We start from the raw sequence: 23,767 nt of genomic DNA, 5'->3' as shown, positions 1-23,767 counted from the left end.
AGTAGCACCTAAACAACTTGAAGAAAGCACGCTCTGCTCTTATTTGGACTAATTTTCACCAAGTGTGGTGGGGCTTGAATGTATCCCACACAAGCAGCGGTTTCTGTTGTGGCAAGAGAGCTCCACCATTATTTGCACAGTATCGAGGAAGAAATGTCAAAAGGCGGCAAACGGTGAGAGGATATCTGTAGTGTAGCTTCTTTATGAGGTCCTCAGGGGTTATAAACGTCCGATATGTCGTCAAAAAGGCTTCACAGTACAAAACGAGATCTGTGGGGCAGAGATTAGTTATTAGTCAGAGAGAGAGAGAGAGAGAGAGAGAGAGAGAGAGAGAGAGAGAGAGAGAGAGAGAGAGAGAGAGAGAGAATTCATCTTTACCCTTGCGGTCCGTCTCTGTGGCGTGAACTAATAAAATATCTCCTGAGCCAGCACGGACATCCGGCCCGTCATCATTCTGGGGAGAAATGTCAATTCATGTCAATTATTCGCAATAGCGGAGATTCACTATACAGTATGTTGAAATGAGAGGGGGCTACATTCAGACAAATGTAGTGCTTTGCCATCATCTTGTAGCGTCTTGGTGCTAAGGAACTGTGGTGAAGTGAGTTGAAAAGGCGCTCGGACAAAAGTAGGCCTTTGCTGCCATCTTGTGGCACCTCAATTCCAAGGCATGATAGTTTTTGTCCTTTCGTTTGTTTTCATTAATGATAATAACTGTGCCAGTGATTCACTGTGTAGCGCTTCTGCTGCAGACTCGTGGCTACAAGCATAAAAGAAAAATAAATAAATACGTTTCGGTTGTCTTACTTCCTGTTTTAGTGTTATCCTGCTCATGATCTCCTTGTGATCGATGAGAGACAGCTCGTCCACGTTCTCGTCGCTCTCCTCTGCCGACTCCGCTGACTTTTGCCTCCTGAAAAACACAAAATTAACAGTTACCATCAAAAGGGAGGCAATGGGACTAATGTTGAAAAAAAAAATATGACAAAAATATTCCAATGTGTTTAAGAAGTGTCATTTGAATAAATCAGATATTTTTTTTGTGTGTTCAACTACGTTTGTGTGCTTTTTAAAATTAATAACTTCAGTTTCTTAATTGAGACTAAATCAATGGCAATGACTTACTAATACTGCAATTCAAATGAAAGTCTTTTGTGTTCTTATCCAATCAAATAAGACAGTTTAAAACAATGCCTTACCGTTCCACTTCCATAGCCTCTTTGCTATTGGTGGATGGCGTCGGAGGAGCGGGGTCTTGGAGCACGTCATCAGCCATGATGGTTTCCTGATTGAAAAGCAAACAAGATGTTGAAACATGAGTGTCATGGCCCCTCACAAGTCAGGCCCATCTTTTGGGACACCCACACCCACACCCACACACAGGCCACCATTTGGTTTGGGCTGAGCTGATGCAGCCATGACAAACACCAACACCAACATTGAATGACACCAACACGGTATGCCGACTTTTTCACAACTACAAATACCCATGTGGTTCACAGTAAACACAGCACCACATGCGACAGTCCACACCCGAGCCCAAACACCAAAGGGAATATCGACAACCACAACCAGTGTGTACATTTACAATCCGTGGAGCATTCTTTGTTGACATTTTCAAACGATGAAGTTGAAAATCCAATGAAAAAAGTGATGTGCTTTGTTATTCATGTTAACACACTTACAAAAACAAAAACAAAAAAAACAAAAAAAAAAAAAAAAAGATTTTCCAGGCCGTGGAAGTTTGGTAATGTTACATTGGGCAAAAATACAGTAGCTTGTTTTGGAAAAGTCTTCAAATTCAGGGTTAAAGAAATGTAATTGATGTTAAGATGGGTCAATTTGACCTGAACCGTTACATTCAGGGGGAACTTGAAGCAACATTTCCTTTGCAATAATATATTTTACCTGCCCCCATGAGGTTAAATGCGCTACTCTAATTTTGCATTTGTGGAATAAGAACTCAGCAGATTCACCCATGCCCTCGGGTTCGCATTGCAAACATCATGTGAGCAAACCCAGAAAACAGAAGAACAGTCACGTTGGTATATTAATCAGAATACGGTACTGTGTTTAGACTAGTGGGGGCACATGGTATATATTGCAGTGAATAATTTTGCCTCGAGTTCGCTTTATAAAACTTACTCCTGTGGCCTGTTTTTTAATTTTGAAAATTCGACGCTATCCTAAAATGTTCATTCTATGTGTTACATTTAAAAAATAATGAGTCACTTCTTCTATGTTATTAAAAAAATGCAAAGAACAAATGATACACAGATCCTGCCCGAACACCAAAGAGAATCTTGACAACCACATGCAGTACATACACTCACTATCCCACATGCACGACTATTGCACTAGGATGGGGGAATCTGACGGAAAAATCGCGGACTCCCAAGATATTGATCTTCTTTGTTTTATTAAAGCAGCGACAAGTGAGGTGTTAGCTTAGCGGTTAGCATCATTAGCCGCAAAGGCGGCCATGACGAACATCCTCGGAGGAAAGCACACAAGCCAGTCCAGGGCGTGAACAAGCCATGCTCGCCAGATGGTCACCGCTACGCTGCCACGTTCAGAGTCGAACGGAAAGCGCTTATGCTTTGCACCCTGAAGTGGCAGCACAACCTTGCTGCTACTTACTCTGAGGGAGAGAGGCAGTTCGCCATTGGCCTGGCTGGATGAGTATAAGTTGACATACTCGCCCTCCCCACCCTCGTCATTTGCACTCTCGCTCTACGGGAGGGGAAAGAACCGAGACGTGAGACAGCGTGAAAGGGGTGTGAAGGCAGGTTTGTTTTTTTGTTTTTTTTTAAAGTCTTGGCTCAGCATCATCACGATCACCAGGTCTCACTAGAGTGCATGCAGAGAAGGAAGACATGCTCCACTGGGATTCTGAGTGGACGATGGCTGTGTCCAGATTCAAAGGCTGCGTCCTCCGAAGGCTGCATTTTTCAGCGGCGTGACAACACTTTCAGCGCGACTCGACCGCACGTGGTTACCAGATTCCAGAAAAACAATTAGCAGGTTGGGAGCTTCGACGCTTTCAAAGGCTCCTTCTTATGTAACCTCCATGGACTGCATGAACCGTGGCGAATTTGGATAGGTTTAATGTGAATTTAGACACCACGTGCGGTCGAGTTGCACCGGAAATGACGTCATGCGGCCGAAAATGTCATCTTCGGGGGACCCGGCCTGTGAATTTGCACACAGCCAATGAGTGACAGGCTGTGATTGCAATCACTCCCGAGTCACAATTCTGTGTCATCACAGTGCATACTAAAAAAGTACTGAAACACATTTTGCATATCATCTATAGTGCAGATTTTCACACATTGTGGAGCCCTTATGTTGATACCGTGATGAGGGCGTTGGGAATTAGTGAATGATTCCGAACACAGCCAGAGTGATGACGAGCAAGATTTCAGTGTGACCGATCAACCCATCATCGCCAATTGTTTTTCCCTTTTCTTCTTCTTCTACATAAGAATGTAACAAGCCCATCCCGGCCGCTCAATGTCCACAGCGCGTTCGCCATCCATCCTCACCACGTGGAGAGAGTCACTGTGAGTCGACTCGGAGGGAGGACAGGCTGCCATCGAGGCGGCCGAGCCGGACGGGGAGCCCCCAGGACCGGGTCGTCCCCCATTACCGTTGGGAACAGGGGCACTGGTCAAGGCAGCTTGGTCCACGCTCTGCGTTGAGGTGGGGAAGGGTGTGTGTGTGTGTGGGGGTGTTCCCCCGGGAAGAGCGGAAGCAAGAAAAGAAGGAGGAGGAGAAGGAAGAAAACAAAGAGCCAATAGATCAGATCGCTTTAAGGAACGAGATGGTGGAAACGGAGGCAAATGTGAGAGGCGGAGGAGATGCTTCGGATGGCGGTGACCCGGACGAGGACGATGACGAGGAGTGGGTGTGAACACGAAAAGCATTGCAAAGCAATGAAGACGGGCAAAACGGACATCAGGGCAGCGGTTCCATCAGATGTCAAATTAATTTTCACAGAAGGCCAAGTCGTCGTCACGCTTTCCCTCAAAAGGCTCTCCTAACTGTGAATCTTTTATGACCTCATCACATTATGTAAGCCCGTTGCCTTTGCATTTCATTGTTAATGCATATATTTGAAGCAACAGATTGAATTTGAAATAAACAGTCATGGAAAATAGTGACAAATATAAAAACAGGGCCGCAATTTTTTAAGGAGAAATTTGGTGAGCAAAACAGCTTGTCATATCTGTAAAAGGGTAAGAATGTCCCAATCACATTTTATTCATTTTTTTCCTGATATAAATATGGCAACTAAACTTTTCTACATTGAGGAAAATCTTTTTTTGGAATGGTTCTGAGTAGGCTGGTGTTCGAATCCCTCACCCCAGCTGTTCCACTGTACCTGCTTGATTCACTTCAACAAGATGACTTAAAAGCTCAGCTCGTGATATTCCAACTTGTAGTTTGCCTCTTTCGTCAGCAGGGGATGCTGTGGGCTGGCCAAAGTCCGAGTGTGGCTTTAACGGGCTTGAGTGTTGGAAAATGTCAAATGGAATTTGACAAACCCAATGATCACAGAGGGTGATTTTTTTTTTTTTATTGGTCTGCTTTTATTAAGGTGTGTCGAACCAATTCGGCAAAAGGCGATGCGGTAACTTTAAGAATGAACCTGTGTGTGCATGCGTTGCCAACTAAAATGATGTCTGTCTACTCGCAGGGAGCTAAACCTGAACCTGTGTGAACACGTTGCACATACCAGCTGCGTTTCAGCATATACCAGCGCCCCCCACACACACACACACACACACGCACACGCACAGGTACACACAGGTACACACACAGACGCAGGTGTAGAATTGTTCCAAGGAGAAAGCTACTCTGCCATTTGAACTACATCAAGACATACTAAACCTCTGTTGATCATGGGGATTACAGATCAATCCGACACGCAAGATGTGAAACTCTGCAAAATAAAGATGGTATAATTGAAAATAAATATATTTTTTTCACTTTTTTCATTCTCTCCCACATGCTTTAAGCACATCGAGTTTTCCTTGGCACCAGTTCACACTCTCTCGCTGACATGAAAGTCTATCATAGAACATCGCTTTGAGAAAAAGGAAAAGATGACTCTCTCACTTGCAGTTGTCCAAGTAAGAGGTGAAAAAGTTTGCTCTAAATCTGACACACAACATCAGCCAGTTAAACATGTAAACACCAAAAAGCTCAGCCATGTCATTTTGTCGAACCACGTCGACTTGCTTACTGTTAACATACAACGCAAAACACCATAGATAACGCAAAGTAACAAAAAGCAAAATGACAAAAATCCACAATCGAGTGGGATTCACTTTAAGTGATGTCATGAGACACACCCACGTGGGAATAACCCAGTAAACTGACTCAAGTAGAGCACCTTTCCTTGGCATGTCCCCGCTGCACCCCGAGCTAAAACGTCATGCCCCCGGGGCACGAGGAATGCAAACATTCCACACAAACACACGAAGAAAGGTGTGAGACGCCACAAGGGGGTGAGGAGGGGAAGGAGACAGTGAGGGAGAGAAGTCGGAAGAAGATGGAGGACAAAAGACGACGTGGAAAGATGAGGGGAAGCGAGAGGAATGTGTTTTCCATCACGTCCATCTGGTGCGGCATTCCGCCGAAGAGACGCACTCCCACCATCCCACCCGAGGGGGAACCTTGGACACCGCGGGGTCAACAAAGAAGCAGCGAGTGGGCGGCGACTGCTCACAATCGGTGGTGGGAAGTAACCAAGGAATATAGATATAAGTGTCAAAATGAAAATGGAAATATTTTGAACGGACGATAGGGTACCTTAGCAAAGCTTAACTGACTCTTATAAAAAAAAAAAATAATAAAAATTATGCATAAACGGAATGAAATATTTCCCCTTTGAATGTACTTTTGACCTCATAGGTGGCTTCCCCTGGCTTGCATATGCAGCTACGTTCTGATTCATTTCCAGTTTTTGGTTTTGTTTGCTTAAGGTGTAGCGCTAATATTATTTTTAATCAAGTCATTTTAATTTACTTGCCAGTTTACTGTTCAGTTACTCTCCCACTTTATTTTTTTTTTCTACCTCAACAAACACAAGCAACACGGCCACAACAAAGCATGATTGACAATCGAGTACAACAACGGGCGTGGGGGAGCGAACAGCGAGCCTCAAACGTTCAAAGTGCACACCGTGCGTGTCACGTATGGACACTTACCGTGGGTGTGGTCAAGGCGGCTTGGCCAATCAGGTAGGAGTTAGAGACGGACATACTGAGGCCCAGCCCAGAGCCCGCCTCCTCCATGGCCGCCACAGACGGCTGGAGGTGGCAGGAGAGCGAGGAAGAGGAGGAGGAAGAGGGGGAGGATGAGTGGGAAGCCTAGAAGTAGCAAGATTGAGAAAAGCCAAGGAAGGGGGGAAGCACAAGGGAGTGAGAGATGAGGGGGGGAAAAAGGAAAGAAAAAGTTGATTAAACGAGTTAAGCCAGACCTAATCAGCGTTTGGTAGTAGAAATTAAGTATGGGCGGAGGATAGTGAGGAAGTGAAGGAGTGTCACAAGCTGTGTTGTGAACGGGGTTTTTTGGGGGGGTTGGCGCTGTTCGAAAGTGTAGTAGGTGTTTGTTATCCCCATGGCTATGGTTGCAAAATTCCCACAATTTGGAAACTTTCAGGTATTTCTCGGAATAAATCGATATCAAACAAGAATCGGCACTTTAAATTTTAGCATTAACCTCACGAAAACGAACAGATTTCATGCAAGGACGGTTGTTAACTTCTGTAGTTTATCCCCAAACAACTGATTTCGATTATGGTTCTTGGATTAATTCAGTCCTGTTAATCATCATTTTATGCTCAAGTGTAGTTAATTAGAGACAGATGTTGTTGCACACGGTAGATGTGCGGATGTATATTAGTTTATTTGAGCTAATAGGACATTTCCCATGATCCTCCAGGTACAGAAATAGAAAGTGGTTGGATATCCTGTGTGACACTGCAGATTCAGACGCGACGTGGAATTAGCAACAATTCCGCTTTTTGACTTTTAATTGATTGCACATTTCCCCAAAAATTCAACTTCAACCATTTAGTGTTACAGTAAAAGCCCAGAATGATCCAACGTGGCTCACGTTGCCTTGTTTACAATGCTAGCTTAGTAGTTGAGAATCATGTGTTGTTTATTTGTTGAAATATGTCCACCAGCTGATGTTGATTTGATTTTTCATCATTCCCTACTCCCTAATTACTCCACAGCAATTTTTAGGGGGAGGTTTTAGTCAACCAGATAAAAAGAATCCATATATAGTGATTAGGGAAGTTCATAACACCAAACACTGTACGTGTCATTGAGTTCATCTTCCCTTGAAAGCTCCAATGCCTGTCGGTCATGTGACTAAAATGCAGGCCACTCATTTTCCCCGTCTATGGTGACACTCCACTGAACCGTCCTTTAATGCTCACAGCTTTAAGAGCCTTACAGAATTGAGGCCAACTAAAGCACTTTCCAAACACGGCCAATATGATCGGATCTGGTGTTTCTCCCTCGCTCCCCTCCCATAATTTCCACACACACACATACAGCAGCGGAAATGACTTTTTCGCTTTTTTTTTTTGTTTCTCGCCAAAGCTGCACAAAGTCGCTAAAGCATGTAAGGTTGGAGCAAAGGCTTACGGCAGAGGCAAACAGGATTATTACGATGAGTCCAAAACACGAGGCCAGATTAGGCTTGGTGGCAGGAGTGCAAAAATGGACATCCAGTTGTGCGCCTTTCTGTGATTCTTCCAGTCTCTTTGTATCTGCTGCAAGCTGCTAATGACACTATAAGCTCATTGGCCACTTGACAATGGCGAGGCTTCAAACTAGGGCTGCTGCTGTTGAGTATTTTTAAGATCAGGTATCCTACCAATTATTCTGTCAATTAATTGTGTAAAAATAGATATTTGACACAAGGTGCGTGAGGTGGAGGTATTATCATTGTATATTTCAATTCACCATTCTCATGTTCTACTGTGAGTTGAATGTGTGCTGCTTGAAAAGGGAGGGCCTGGCCTGGTGAGTGTCGTAGGCATCAGCGAATCAGAGTGTCGAGTTGGCTGGCTCTGGAGCCATGCAGTGGGACTGGAACAGTCACAGAAAGGCATAGAAATTGACGCCCTTGGAAATGTATTAGTTGAAACACCTATTTTGAATTTTGCCATTCCTTGGAAGAGAACAACATTCTATGGGCTCCCTCAAAGTCCTTTTAGTTTGAACAAAAGTTTCGACATCAAGGTCGTCTTTACTTTTTAAGGACACTGCTGAAACAACAAAAACGAAAAAAGCATTTACTACAGCTTTAAATAGAAAATCACAGATGCTGGGTGTGTTGAGCTACTGGATCAGGCAAGTGAGGGGAAAAGAAAAATGAAATAGTTCCTCTTTTCGAGCTCTGCTAAAGATAGATGGACTAGAGTGCACGATAAAGTCTTATCTCCAAATAACACCATCCATGCACAGATGTCTGCTTTCAGTTGCAGGAACGGCGATGTGCCGATAAGGAGGCAAATTGTTGGAGGAGATAACCAGGCAGGAGTGCGCCTTCTGAGAAAAGTGGAGGAGGATTTCCACCACAAACGTACTTTCGACACGCGCCTCTCAAACCGCTGTCAACCTGGAACCCGCATTTGCCGACTGTTTCTAAGCGGCGACACACTTTTCAAGAAGTCCACAATGCATACAATGTTTTGTTCAAAACCCCGAACTATATTTTTTCAGTACATCACATCCTGTGCCCTCAAAACATTGCATGGCGGTACCGTCGTACCTCGCAATACCTTGGTTCATCGTTTGTGTTTAAAGAGTGTGGTATGGGTTAAAAAAAAACTTTGATAAAAAGTTTTAGTTTTTTTTTTTTTTTTTTTTTTAAATATTGTCTGTGTTGTTTTGTTCACCTATTGCAGGTGGGGCTGGACCGCATCCCCTGCAACGAACAGGAGGTTCAATGTAAACCGAGGACCCCCATTTTTACTACATCTGGGTTCCTGACCCACCAGTTGAGACTCTGTGCTTACGACCAAAAGCTTGCATACACACACACCAGCACAGATGTGTATGAAAAGCCTGCGCATGGGTGTTTGGTCCCCCTTACCAGTTGGCGTTGCTTGGGCGGCAGCGCAGGCGGCAGGAGCGGCTCGTGTACGGAGTCGGTGCTGCTGAACGAGTCGTTGAAGCCGTAGACCTCCTGGAAGCGTTTGTTGCGCTGCTCGTAGATGCTCTCGCTCTGCGGCATCTGGTAGAAGACGGATGGCTGCGGCTCCGAGTAGTCCTCTACAAACTGCATGTACTGCAGGACTGGGCAGACGACACGGTTGCGTTACCACCAGCGCTCGTCAAGTACATTTCACACAGAGATTAGGCAAAAAAATGGCATATCTGAGGCGTTATTACTGTGTTCATTTGACGAGCTTCCCAAATTGATGAAGTCATTTGACAAATATTATCTAAGATGAAGCATTTCATAACCGATTTTTGTCATTTCCATTTTTTAGTCAATTCCAAATATTTGATCTTCAAAATGTTCTGTTTAAATATTCCCCTTTGTGAAGAAACACCTTGTCAGCTACCCTTTTTTTGGCCTCAAATGTCCTTAATTTCTCATGACACCCTACTGACTCATTGTGCACATTAGCATTTTATTCCTAAGAGAACAAAACTAAAAAAAAAAATGCACAAAAGGCCAATGAGCCAGACAGAAAATCGAAAAGTACCTGTTATCTAACTCTGATCTGATCACCCTCCTACAGTCATGGAGCTATACCAGTTGCGCCATCCATACAATGAGAAGAATACATGGAATGACATCAATGTGCAGGAAGTGATGTGGAAGGCGTGACAGGAAATGACCAACCCTTGCCCCGTGTTGGCCCCCACCCCAAGCTGGAGCCATTGTAGTACTTCCTGATATTCTCTTCCTGTTGAATATTTCCTTGACATAATCTACGCCTCAGTGACGCAGTGACAAAATGCCGCCAGTCACCCATTCCCAAATGCACCACTCCTATCCCCTGGATTGCTCCCAATCATGCTCTCAATTGTTCTTTTCATTTTTAATGAGCAGTCACAAATACAAAGAATGAAAAATTGCCTGACTTTCAAAAATGACTAGTTTTGGCTAGTTAATTTAATCTCGCACCTGAGAAATACCCCCCCCCTCCAAAATCTAAAACTAATTCTAAAACTATCATGAAGCAAAAAGAAAACTAAGAAAAAATTACAAACCTGTTCCAGGTCTAAATGTAGTAAATGTTATTCTTTCTTATTACGCCAGTAATCAAACATCCAAAATTATTGTCTGTGTGGGAAAATGATCCCTGCAAAAATCTGCAATAAAAAATGTGATATGTTAATATGCATGTATAACCCCCGTGCAATGCAGGTACACTTCATGTACACCTGACATGCGTTGTGTTGTAAAAACGAATGCATGCCACAGGTTTAAAACCCATGCATGGCATGCATTTGTTTTTGCAACACAACGCATGTCAGGTGTACATGAAGTGTACCTGCATTGCACAGGGGTTTTAATATGTATAAAAATGTATAGGTAAAAATTGAGGATAAATATTCCCCTAACTGGTTTAAAGATTCCTTGCCTCCATTGTCCACTAATTCCACCCAAATCCCAAAGCCCGTGGCACTCACTGTGTCTGCTTTTCTTTTCCGGCAGCGGCGGCGGGCTGGCAGGCACGTCGGCGTTCTCGCCGCAAATGTACTGCGCGACGAAGACGCCGCCGTTTGTCTGCGGCATGGGCGAGATGGGCGTGAAAAGTGGGAAGGGCGGGGGCTCCTCCTCGGACAGGTTGTCGTACTGGGAGGGGTAGCGCTCGTACAACTTGGAGCCGCCGTCGGGGAAGGGCGGCGTCTGTGTGCTGCGCCGCTTCTTCTGGGGCAGCGCGGGCGGCGCGCTGATGCGTGACAGAGGGTTGGGGTGGCCGGGCTGCGGTGTCCAGTACTCGGGAAGCTGCTGGGGGGGAGGTGCGCTGAAGCGGGGGTGCGTGGGATGCTGCCCGGGGACGGGCGAGGATGACTCGCTGTGCGACTCGGGCAGCGGGCTGAGGCAGCCGCCCACCGTAATTGGGGGCAGGCTATCCCCGACCGAAAGGTCCTGGTGGAGGAAGTCGTAGTCGGGGTCGTAATTTTCCGTGTTGTCTGAAAAGGGGAAATGAAAACACAACCTGTTATAGATCTCCTACATCTGTGCCATTTGCGAGTCACAAATTCACATATCAAATTTTGTTTCACGCGACTCTGCTCTCGGCCATGTCTTTTAACTCATTTCCTGCCAACCATTTTCGAAGCCTTTTGACTGAACTTTCAAGACCTGCAACGCGGTTGTGTTCCGTGACAATATGAACACCACAAAAGACTACATCCTCTCCTTTCGCTTTTTACTAACTACCCCAACACATGCTCGACTGTACATATACATCCTCTGTTCTGGATCTTACCAAGCGTCTCGCAGCTGGTGTTCCGCGAACACTGACCGCTGTCCTGCTCCATCGAAGAGAGTTGCTCATCCGACTTGCTGAGTTTGCCCATGCTACTGCATGGAGACAGACGTGGGGAGTCCCCCCCGTACGACTGGCTGCCCCCCGAGAAGCGCCGCTGGAGAAACTCCTGCTCGTAGTCATGCTGCTGCAACACAAGATGCTTCATTTATCACACAAGCAAAAATTCCAAAAATTTTACTTTTACATGAGAAATCAAATTTTCGTAAACTTTTCCAGTCAATCCAATGTCAAAATCTTCAACTGCCCCCACAAAAATACCGAACGAAAGAAATCCTTCTCTTTGAAGGCCAAAATTTTCATAAGAAAATCACCCAAGTGTGGAAAAAAAAAAATCACCAAATTCACCATTTGTCAGCCTATTCAAACTAATGCAACTTCAAAATTGTCAACATTCCAATACACAAATCTTTTTGAAGAATTCCCCAATTTCCAGTGAAATAAAATCCCAAATAAATGGGAAAACCACATCACAGATTTACCTCAAACGCAACATTTCTCAACATAGTCAAAACATTCTAATTTCAAAATGTCCAACATTCCCAAATCAATTGAGAGATTGTGTTTTTATCCCAAAATTCAGCTTTTCTCTTCCCTCCAAGGTCTCCAATTCTACATTTGCAATTCAGTGTGCAGCATCGTGTGTTCAGCATCCACGTCAAATTTCTAAATACATTTCTTTTTCTAATTCTTCTCAAGGTATTTGTCTCCAACTGACCTGCCTGTGGACGCTGCAGGGCAAGCTGGATCCCCGGCTCATGGGAGCCACCACCGCCACACGCGTTGGCGACGGGGCAGACTGCCGCTTCTTCGGCGGGAGCGCCGGAGGAGGGCTGTTGTCGATAAACAGATGCAGACGGAGAAAATGAATAAGGACAGTGAACAAACACCAAAGCATATCTAGCAAAAGGGAACACATGCGCGCGCGGACACATACACACACAATACAGTGGAACCTCGGTTCACCAATGCACTGCACCACTTAACAAACTGAACCGTTTGTTCATTTCTATGACCAAAAATTCTGAATAAATATTGACTTGGTTAAGAAGACGCTTTAAAATAAATACCTGTGAACTGTCGAACAGTGTCTCCATAAATTTACATGTGTTTTAAGCTACAATATATATATAGTTTAAATGTTGTGTAACAGATTTTCATCTGTGGAGGGTGAGTCTGGAACAAATGCACTGCAATAACGTAATGATTAAAAAAACCAAAAAAAAAAAAAAACCAAAAAGTAAGTAGCTTCATTCTGGGGCTGGAATGGATTTGGTCCATTTCTCTCCACTTCAATGGGAAACGCTACTTCTGTTGGTTAGCGTACTCAAAACGAACTCAGTTTGGAAACCGAGATTCCACTGTACATTAGGAGGACGCGCCGAGTTAGCGGCTCGCAGGTTCTGTTCTTGACAGCGACATTCTTGCATGAGTTCGGTCGACACGGGGCAAAGGTCAGAACGCGATGTGCAATGGAGGCCAATGAGAGGACACTGCATCGGGTCAGCCACACACGCTCATGCATTTATTTTTTTTAATGTGTTTGGGGGGGAAGGACTGCCCAACACAAAAAAAAAACAAACGCCGGAAAGAATGGAAACCATGCAGGTCCATCGAATCCAGAAGCTTGATGAGGGGTTGGCTTGGCCCGGGTGAGGTGGGCTGGGGAATGGCGTGGGTCTCGGGTAAGATGTTATAATGGTCACATGTGATCCATTGAGCTAACATACTTCTCCTTGTGAGTGGGTTTCCTTTGGCCAGCGTCACAATTCAACTGTGCTCTGTGCCCAGAACCCAAAAGGGAGGGAGACAAAGGATGAAATAGGTTGAGACAGCACAGACAGCAAAAACAAAGTGAGTGACAAGGCCCCCCCCCCCCCACCGCTCCAAAGATCTTCCGTGATTCCCAACCACTGTGCTGTGCGGGATCATTAGTCGACTTTCTCTGAACAGGACCGACCGAGGGTTCTACTACAAATATTGTATCTTTGGATGGCTGCCGTCTCCACCGGTGCCCTTTCTTCTGGGATTGAAAAGGCTCACTGACTACACTAGACTAGTAATGAGGCTAGTCATGTAGCAGGAGCAGTAATGTATGAAGTCTGACATCTCGTGGGAACTTGACACTAGTCACATACCGTGGAAGAAACGTTTGTACAATTTTTAATGTAATCAAGGGGCCTCTTTGAGTGTTCCCTAAGATGGAGCGGAATGGCAAAACTGCTGTTCTATCCTTAATGTCTTGTGTACCTTGACTGAGTACAGGTTGGGAAATAACAGGTTGAAATTGTGTGAATGTCAAACATCGTTCTGGGCGTTTTAGTTCATTCCGGGATTCAAGAAAGACAGTCCAACCATCAAAGGTTTACCTGAGCTCTGCCATCTTGGCTTCAGGAAGCGGGGGTTTTGGAGGGGCTACGTCCTCGTCGGGCACGTCCGAGGGGCCCTCGGCGGGAGCTGCAACCGGAGACGTCTTTACCAGCTCCGACTCGCGCTCTACTGAGGTGGCAGCTGAAGGAATGTTGCTGCTCCACACCAAGAAGAACAACGACAACAAGTATGAGAGAATAGCTAAATATTCAGAAACATGCATGAGGGTTGCATCATTCCAGGGACTTTCAAAGTTGGAAACTTTGCCACGGAATCAATGTCTGGATTTGAATCAATGTGAACAAACAAGAGTTAACGATGTGTTTACAAAATTGTAATTTGTCTGTAAGAGTATTTTTTTTTTTTTTTTGTAAAGCACATTTTCCTCAACTTGGGCTAGGAAAACTCCTCACTTTTGAACATTCCACCATCACGCAAGCGCGCTCACCTCTCCGCCGTGGTGACGGGCGCCGCCGGTTTGTTCGGGCTGGTGGGCGACGGCTGCTCTTGTTTCTCGATGGTCAGCTTCACCAGCTCCTGTTGGTGCAACGGCATCCATTTTCAACGCCAACGTCACACTTTCTTCAATACATGGGGCGCGAGACACCTTACCTTTACGCCATCCAGCACCGCTTTGATGACGTTGGTGACCGACGTCACGTTCTCCTTGTCATCCAGGTCGATGCCGTCCAGCATCACCTGGTCGGCCCAACGGATGAGGTTGGCGAGACTCTGGTACACGCGGTTGTGGCAGGAAGACAACGCTGAACTGTGGTGAGTGGGGGAGAATACGGATGGACTTTATGAGAATTATATATTTTTTGAAAGAAGGTGTCTCTATACATTAACATGGGGTTGGTTCAACATTTTCGTGTTAAGCTCTTTTCGTGCACCCTGTAACCTGATAACATGATAAGCTGTCCACTGTAGTAACCGCTGTCCCTGAAAGGGTGAAATATACAAGGTTGAATTTTCTGTTGTTGCATTTGTCCGTTTTACAGTTAACTTCAACTGTGAGTGACAAACAGCTAGAAGCAAGCACGCTTTGCCTCTTATTTGGAGAGCTGTGTGAAGTGTGTGTTCGTATGTTTAAAGCATGCAGAAGCGGTTAAACCATATTAAAAGAAATACATATATGGTCTCTCTACATCTTTCGATCGTGGATGGCTCTACAACAGGGGTGTCAAACTCATTTTTGTCGCGTGCCACATTGAAGTGACTGTTTTCCTTGGAAGGCCGTTATGACTGTGAAAGCATTTAAAGAAGTCAAGAATAATGGTTGAGTCAACGATTGTTTAAGTTACTGTAATGAGGGAGTTGGTAACAAGAACAGGCTTCCAATATCTCTCTTATTTCATATGAGGAGTTGAAATTTTGGTTCAGATTTTAGCAATCATAGTAGAAGTTGACATGCCTAATTTGCTTTTGCGGGCCACATAAAATGATGTGGCGGGCCAGATCTGGCCCCCGGGCCTTGAGTTTGACACCTGTGCTCTAGAACGTAATTCCCGCGATGAACGTGGGATCACTGCAGTTGCTGTTTGGACGTAACGACTGATCCTCTTCACAGGAGCAACAATGAGGTGTGGCATAAGACCTGTCACGACACGCTGCAGCTGCTTCGCAGCCACTCGGCGTCATGGCACAAGTCAGACTCATGTCGAGTTTGAAAAGACCACAAACATATTGATACGCATCGGACTGGGGTAGAGACAGGCAAATATGAGTCACACAGATACAACTGTAATATATGGAGCTATTTTGGCACATTTTCTGTGCGATTAGGCAGCAACCATGATGTTATTGGCTGGCTGTGTGCAGTGTGAGCTCATCAGAAGGTGTTGGGAGCAGCGCACGCGCGTTTCATTGACGATTCATTCTGGCTGCAGAAGACCAAAATCAGAGATATTCATCTCCCCAAAAGTTGAACTTGATTTAACCTTCACCATGGCGTGCAGTGTACTTACTTTAAGGCCTAAAAGTAGTCATCCTTGTAAACTTGCATGGGTCAAAAACCCTGTTGTCAACTTTGCCATTGAACTCTTTTGAAAGAACATTCAAGCTGGATATGTGCATTCAAAATGTATCGGTCAACTTACAGTTCACAGGAAAAGGTTATTAGAGTGCATTTTAGGTTCAGCGTGAATTTTCACCCCGAAAGCCCAATATCGCAAACTTTTGGGGGGGTTGTCTCAACTCTTATTCTAAAAGCCAGCAATGATAACAGCACAGCAAATAATTCAATAACTTGAAATAAAAACGACCTTTGAAAACATAAAACCAGTCGGTGACTTTTCTTTTGACAATCCCGAATAAAAGCAAATATGTTTGAAAACCAGAACCATTGATCGTAAAGTGCCAGACTGATTGTGTCATCGCAGTCCACACACTTCCGAGAGATTCAAATCAACATTAGTCAACATCCAACTAGTCCTGACGAGTCTGCTGTGCATTCTTGCCATGCAGCAAAGACGAGTGGAGAGTTAAAAAAAAAAAAAAAAAAAAACCTCACCTGTGCTGTATGCGGGCCTCCCCCTGAACCAGAGGCAGGATGGCCTCCAGCACTTTGCTGGCCGAGCCAGGGAGCATCTCCAGCACCTTCTTCTCCACCACCATTTTGTCCACGATGGTCTTGAAGTAGCGAAGTGCGCTGACCACGTCTTTCTCGTGCTCCTCCAGTCGACTCACCTTCTGGATGAGAAAAACAAAAAGGACATACATTGAGAATTGAGAGAGGATTTTTATATTTTTTTTAAGAATTGCTGGGGAGTATTATTGTATGCTCTCTTTTTCATGTGTTGCTGCTGTGTGTGTGTGTTAAAGTAGCAGTTGTCTGAGGGTTTAATATTATTGTAACATCTATGCTAATTTCCTTTACCAGTATATACAGATTGTTAGGACAAATACAATTTTCGGGGTGTTTAAAAGTGTTTCAAGTTTAAATGTGTTTCAATGCTGTGTTTTTAGATGGCCTGGAGGGTTGCAAAAAATTCCGGCCATTTTAAAAGCTGTGAAATTACCATGAAAATAGCCAGTAATTTATGTGAATGATCCAAAAAAGGTAAAGAATGAGCAGCTAAGCCCATTTGAAGAAACAAAACTGCTTCCATTCGTCTCTAAAGTGGTTCAGACACCTGGCGACTGGGAAGCTGTGGGAACCAGCAGAGTAAAAACACACATAATAGAAAATGGATGGACAAAACATTAGACAGGAAACAAGGGGAAAAAAAAGTCACAAACAAGCACACGGAGGAGACGAGCTGGGGGCATTTCTCCGCACAATACACGTGCGCTTACCTTGTTAGCAGGCTTTTCAGTGGTCTTGGCCGCGGGCTCGGGCTGCAGTTGCTTGCCTTTCTTGGATGGCGTCCTCTTGATCTTGGGAGAATGGAACTTGTCCATCAGCTTCATGGTAAATGAGGACAGATGGGACCGCTGCGAGTCTACGGATGGGGGGTTAAAGTGGGAGAAGAGGAGCGGCAAAAAAAAAGAAATAAAAAAAGTTGCGGTCAGTCATGCTCGAGAGATTGAGGAAGAAACCAGATGGTGTCATCTTTAAATCATGGCGAGATGAAAGGCCCGACACCCAAGCAGATTTTAGGAACGCAAATGTTATCTTGGCGGAAAAAGTTGCTGGTTTCCTGCCGTCGGCACGATATGATGATGAAGAGCAGCATCTTTTTTTAATGTTTTGCTTCTTATACACACACACACGCACACACAGTTAAATATATGTTATACATTTCTTTTCAGACAAAGCCCATTTGCTCCACTTTTAGGTCAGAAACTAGTGCATGTGCTTTCCTCCTACAAGAGAAACAAACTTTCTTCTCGTGAAAGAAGCGAGTCTCCACTTTCTTTTGGTACGACAAGTGCTCGCACAAACAGAACACAACATTCTGTGGTCTTGAATGATCAGTCAAAAGGTTTGCAAGCCTCTAGCAATATGAGGAACTGTGCTTTTTTTTTTTCTTCCTAATACGTGCCCTTTAAGGCAACTTGTGAACAGGACTGATTCATATTTCTTGGTAGAAACCTTTTGACGTGAGTATGTAAACCTCTTGCCAACAACTCTTCATACTGGACCCTTTTGTTCACTCAAAGTTTAAAGAGGGCCCGAAGGACTCTGTTTCACAACTGGAAGGCGGCCCAGGCATGAGGTGCAGTGAGTGACATCAGCACGCTGAGTCACCACCACAATCAATACAGCTGGCCATCGCACATCACGCATCGACAATATTTCTTCGGCTTGCCGCTCAAGGATGCACGCATCACCTCGCCTCGGCTCACCGTCGACAAAGGAGCAATCTGGTGACCACTTCGTTCTTTTGCAAAAATCAGAAATCGATGAAGATCATTAAAAAAAAAAAAAAAAAAGTAGTCTTACCCCTTTCAACACATAAAAAGTTATTGAAACAAACGTTTCAACGTTTCGCACTTATCAAAACTCGTTTATCCAAATATCGATACCAAAAAAAAAGTGTAAAATTTTGAAACATGGGAGGAAAGCGAACAACAACACGGATGGGTCAGACATGCTCTGTGAAAGTCATGCGCACGCCTTTAGCATCCACACGTCAAGCAGCCTCCCCCCGCTGACTGCTGCTGTACTGAGACGGTGAGGTCATCGACTATAATTTGTCTCACGCTGAATTTAAGGCGTCGCGCACCGAGCGCAGCGGGCAGAAGAAACCACAGTGTCAAAACATGTTTTTTTTCTTGTGAATTTTATTTATATTCTGCTGAGCTGTCTCGGGTTCAGAGCCTTGCTGAAATCTTTGTAGACGCTGTTGTCATAGTGATATTTGGAGCTTTTCTTTTCTTTTCACCACTTTGACACAGAATGCACAAAGAATGGAAATGCACTCTTTCGTACAAAAGGGAGTTAGTTAGTAGTAAAGCAACCGGAATAAGCCTGACAGCTGCGTACGTCATCACTTATGGAGAACTGACCCGGGTTACTGATTCTCACTAGTGCGAGTTATCACTTCCGCAATTACACTTTCTGTGAATACCACACAGAAGCAACTGTGAATCATGTCATCAAACTGTTATTTTATCTTCAAGTTAACCAATAAGCCTGCCAGACTGACAGCTTGGTCCGCTGACCCTCGGCTTGGATTTCTTTTCATCCACTTCAATAATGCAAATGACCCAAAATGTGTCATTGCGCACCACAAGATTGCCTTCTTCTCTTATTTGTCACAAAAACAGCAAGAAGTTGTCTAATATATGCCAATATATGACTCAACAATTATCACAGATCAGAAGGGCTATAGGACACACAGAGGAAGACAATCGTCAGGTGACATCTGAGTTTATGACAGGCTGAGCTGGCCCAGTACAGGTGAGTCGTCTACACAGGACAGCTCGTCAGGCCCTCGCTGTCGGCAGCCTCATTGGATGCACTCAAGGTTACACACACACAGCTGTCCCGTCCTGCAATATTCTGCTCCCCTTCTCGGTCCTGTCCATGCAATGAAAGTGGACGTGTGTGTGTGTGTGTGTGTGTGTGTGTGTGTGGTGTGTGTGTGTGTGTGTGTGTGTGTGTGTGTGTGTGTGTGTGTGTGTGTGTGTGTGTGTGTCAAAAAGGTCGACATAGCAGCTGGTGAGAAGGGCAGAGGCCAAGGAGTGGGGTGTGGGTGGGGTGGGATTGTGTGACGGTACCGGAACCAAAACATGACATAAGCGAAAAGAAGCCACAAAGATGAACTCCTATTCTTTTGGAATAGAAATTGGGCTTTGTCAAAATGCCGATGTGCCATTGAATTGGAATCAGTGCCATTTGCCACCTCTAGAAATTCAAAGTATAAATGCACAATAAATTCAAAAAAACAAAAAAAAACAATGCACACCTCATGTGTAAATGGCCTCTTGCCCTGACATTTAAATTTTGGCCTGTTTTATTGCCACTTCTCCACTCTCTCCACATCCTCCCATCTCCACAGAGAGAGGGGGGGGGGGGCAAGGTGGGAAAGTGAAGCCGATGCTGTAAGGTTCTGCCTGTCAGACTGAAACAAATATATATCCAACAATCATGCACCTACCCCCCAGAATACACACTCAGGGTGAATTTGCTAAACTACAGCACAAGCACAGACTATGGAATCAGGTCTAAATTTGATACTTTGTCAATTGAACCCCTGCAGTGTAACTCGGGCCAAAAAAGTCAAATTGTGTTTCGAGGTACAAACATGATCATCCAAAAGTTTAACAAGCGCAAGTGCATTAGTTGCACGCATGAGTTTCTCAACTTTTAAGATAAGTTTTGCAAGTATTCACAAAGGCATGGGACAAACTTTCCCCTCGCTCCTCAAGATTCTCTTGAACGTAATGCTGTATGTATGCAGACTGATCTCTGGAAAGATGTTTACAAGCACACGCCGGCTGTTACTATGGAATAACTCGCTTCATCGGAGTGTCTTCATCTTGTGTTAACTTAGCAACAACACTGCGTTCAACAATGTATTTTTTTTCCCCCTTTGTCCATAAAAGTTGTCAATGTCGGGTGCGAGGGCTGCTTCATGTCAGATCTAAAGCGGGGACACGGTGCCAGGATGGGATTTGGAACAAGACAGAATGCGAGAGGCTTTTGAGAGAAGATGAGCAGAATGGGAATGCAAACTGCGGGGGGAAAAATTTGATGGGAAACAGTTGAGTGCAAAGTGAATTATTTATTTGGTCCATTGTAGTAGTGGCAGTGAAGTGCCTACCTCAATTATGTCCTCAGTTTATCTTTAAAGGGCAATTGCAGCCCGAGGGGCGAGATGGCCGGGAAGAGAAATCCCAGTTTGAAATGTCGTCCTTGTTAATGACTGATTGGAATGTAATAATACAGGAAAAAGTCAACGAGGGATAGAGGAGAACTGACAAAATAAACAAAGAAATAAAATAAGAGTAACATTCGCTCGACAGTTGATACGAAAAGACCCCTCGATAGTCAGTGACAAGCAAAGCGTTCCACATGAGTGGCCAGGAGCAAATATCAATGAGATGGATGCGCCGTTGTGTGGAAGCAAGAGTGCCTGGCGGAGCATGGCGATCCATAATGACCATCCATAGTATCCAACAAAAAAAAAGCTCGATCCATAACTGGCCACGAGAACGCCACGGTTGGAAAAGCCAACATGAAATGTGCATTTTTCGACAAGCAGCGGTTGCGTCACTATGGAGGCGCGAAATCAACCCACTTCGCTCATGGTGGCCCCAAAGGCTTAATGTCGGACCCCGTAGAAACACCTGCAGCGATAAAGCCGTACTTTAAGTGAGACTGCCGATATCTGCACTTTGGGGGTTTCTTTTTGATTTTTTTTTTCCATTTCCAAAAAAGCTCTCCTAAGGTGTTTGCCCCACGACATGGTGATTGGGTGATGCTGTTCCAGAAGCTGACACCAGCGATCGATAAATCACAGTTACACACCAGTCATGGGATTGCAAACATTTTAAAAAAAAAAAAACATAAAAGGACAACCAAAGTGGTGTCATCCATTTTTTTTTTTTGTTGTGTTGCTGCTTACAAAGTGTTGTTAAGGTCGGGTGGTGTAATGACGACGCCCTTCCGCCATCTGATGTTCATCCAATACATTTTCTCAAACGGCCCCTAGTTCTCGCTCTCTCTATGACGTCCAGTCCTGCACAGCTGCTACATATGAACTCTGGCGTCCGCTCAGAGGCACGCCCAATCACGCCGCTGCGAATCCACCGGGGCTCCAATCAGCAAGACTTGGCGTCAACACTTTGTGGAACCTCCAAGTAGCTGCGTGGCCAGCTTATGGTGGCCGCGTCGTCTGTGCGCCATGTTCAAAGATTTGAAGTAACTATTCCCAAATAGGTGGGGATGGGGCAAATCATGTTGAGCCGCTGGCCCGTTGAATGAGTTATTCAATGGCGGAACACATCAGGGAAGCCTGACGCAGTGCTGCAGCTGCATTCCTAAATCATACAAAGTGTCTTTTCAGCGGCTGATGTGAAATCATATCACATCACGGACCACAGGAGGTTCCTTCAATAAGCGGCTTTGAGAAAAGAGGACTTCATTCCTGATTCGATTGGTGCAAATTCACCCAAGACGTTGACAAAACGGTCCATTCACGAGGTCAGATGCAGGCCGGCCCGTGTTGCGCAGAGAGGGTTTGTGGTACCTGAGTGTGTCGTAGTATACGGACACCATAAACCTTTTATAGGCCCCTGGCTTCAATAGTCCCTCTGTTTCAGTTCAACACCAACAAAGCTCCTTCCAAAGCGCTCTGTGTGTACCGTACAACATAGTTTCTTCCATCAGTGTAGTCATTCAGAACTTCAGTGGAGCTGAACTGACTACGCGGAGGACGGAGCCCCAAGGTGTAGGTCATTCAATTGGCCTATATGCTACACGCTGAAACACAAAGCACAAGCATCCACTGAGCGATGCTTTTTGGCACTCCACACAAGAAGGGGATGCCACAGGGTCCTAAGCAGAGGGCACCTGGAGTATAACAGACCAACATCATAATGAAGAGAAATAAAGGCACGGGATGGTGAAAGTATGAAGACATTTGCCACCCCATGTCTAAAATAAGCCCCGGTGTGAGATTATCCCCGATTGGGCAAAATGTCAGTCGCTGGGTTTAACATAGATTACACGCATACTTCCGTGTTGCTGGGATGATGGCAAATTTCTCGTTACTGAAGTGCTTCCCAACCTTTATTTTCCCATGGTACATATTTTACACGACAAAATTGGCACTGAACACAACTAAATAAAAATGTCACAAAAATACTGAAATGTGGGCGTGCTTAGTTAGACACAAAGCTGTCATTCAGTCATATGAATGGCTACATATGGGTACACAGGTTAATCCGCGAGGTGTCAAAAATCACATGACCCGGAAAACAGGTTAGCAGGCTTCTTGTGTATGTATAACAACCGATACAACAATGACATAACTATTTGAAGCCAAACTTGTTTAGAATTTTTTTTTTTTTTTAATAATTCTTAGTGGCTCCTGTCTTTGGACAAAAGTTAAATGTAGATATATGATTTGCTTGTCAGCATGATCAGATATCAGATTTTTTTTTTATCGATACTGTATATCTATCTATATCTATAAATATATAAAAAAGTTCAAATTCTACCCAACAACAGCTCCAAATTGTCCTGTGAGGGCTAAATGGGGCTCCTGACACGCTTGCTCATGATGCCGAGCGTTCAACGTGGGAGATAACACACTACATTTTTTGGGGGGCGCGGGGGGGACTACCCCTCCTGTTCCTTCCCATCGTGAGGCCGAGGCCGCTGGCTACATTTCCTGTCCCTCGGTGAGCACCGCTCCCTCTTTTGTGGACATAACGACACTGTCTGTTCACAGCAGGCGGGACTGTGTCAGAACCTGACTCATCGACACGGCTGGGCCAAACAACGCCTCCACTCAAGGAAAATTGATTTTTTATTTTTATAAATGAAGCAATTAAGATTTTGAGGCCCAAGCATGTGAACAAGGAGTGATGGCTGCTTGCTTCTGACCTGAAGGCTGATGTTTATGTACTCCGAATATTTGAGGATGGAGTCCAACACAGACATGGCAGGTACATCTACGTTGGTGTGATCGCTGAAAGTAGCAGCTTCCTTAAACATATCCCAACGGTGCGCTGAAAACAGTCCTGTAGTGTCTCCACAGGCCCCCCCTAAGACCAGATGCTGTCTTACCTCATTATAGTTTTCTCTCTAATCAGTAGGGTCTTGTATGCAGGAATTAGCACGACAGATAAGTGGTCTGAGGAGCCAAGGTGGGGCCAAGGGGCTGCTATAAATGCCTCTTTGATGTTGATGTAGGCCATATCCAGCGTGTTTTTCCTCCGGTAGCAAACTCTACAAGC

At 44.8% G+C, this 23,767-nt stretch overlaps 1 protein-coding gene across 10 annotated transcripts in view; it reads right to left on the bottom strand.

Annotated features, from left to right (window-relative positions):
- rapgef1b (Rap guanine nucleotide exchange factor (GEF) 1b) overlaps positions 1-23,767 on the bottom strand; it is a 158,244-nt gene that overhangs the window by 5,339 nt on the left and 129,138 nt on the right. For 4 of the 10 annotated variants that reach the window (XM_019872131.1, XM_019872130.1, XM_019872128.1 and 1 more), the window contains 17 exons: positions 17,210-17,355; positions 16,425-16,603; positions 14,525-14,681; positions 14,361-14,449; positions 13,912-14,067; positions 13,273-13,323; positions 12,261-12,375; positions 11,483-11,669; positions 10,677-11,183; positions 9,124-9,326; positions 6,216-6,377; positions 3,546-3,692; positions 2,641-2,733; positions 1,200-1,285; positions 808-913; positions 379-454; positions 186-270 (listed from right to left, as the gene is read on the bottom strand). In XM_019872131.1, coding sequence (XP_019727690.1) covers positions 186-270; positions 379-454; positions 808-913; positions 1,200-1,285; positions 2,641-2,733; positions 3,546-3,692; positions 6,216-6,377; positions 9,124-9,326; positions 10,677-11,183; positions 11,483-11,669; positions 12,261-12,375; positions 13,273-13,323; positions 13,912-14,067; positions 14,361-14,449; positions 14,525-14,681; positions 16,425-16,603; positions 17,210-17,323 — 2,513 coding nt within the window. In that variant the 5' untranslated portion in view covers positions 17,324-17,355. The remainder of the gene's footprint in view (positions 1-185; positions 271-378; positions 455-807; positions 914-1,199; positions 1,286-2,640; positions 2,734-3,545; positions 3,693-6,215; positions 6,378-9,123; positions 9,327-10,676; positions 11,184-11,482; positions 11,670-12,260; positions 12,376-13,272; positions 13,324-13,911; positions 14,068-14,360; positions 14,450-14,524; positions 14,682-16,424; positions 16,604-17,209; positions 17,356-23,767) is intronic. The other 6 variants (XM_019872125.1, XM_019872129.1, XM_019872127.1 and 3 more) reach the window with 6 other exon arrangements.

The sequence above is a fragment of the Hippocampus comes genome, unplaced genomic scaffold (assembly GCF_001891065.2).
Source record: "Hippocampus comes isolate QL1 unplaced genomic scaffold, H_comes_QL1_v1.1 scaffold260, whole genome shotgun sequence".
NCBI classification, from domain to species: domain Eukaryota; kingdom Metazoa; phylum Chordata; class Actinopteri; order Syngnathiformes; family Syngnathidae; genus Hippocampus; species Hippocampus comes.
Note: the sequence above shows the minus strand (reverse complement) of the source record. Positions and strands in the feature narration are given on the sequence as shown.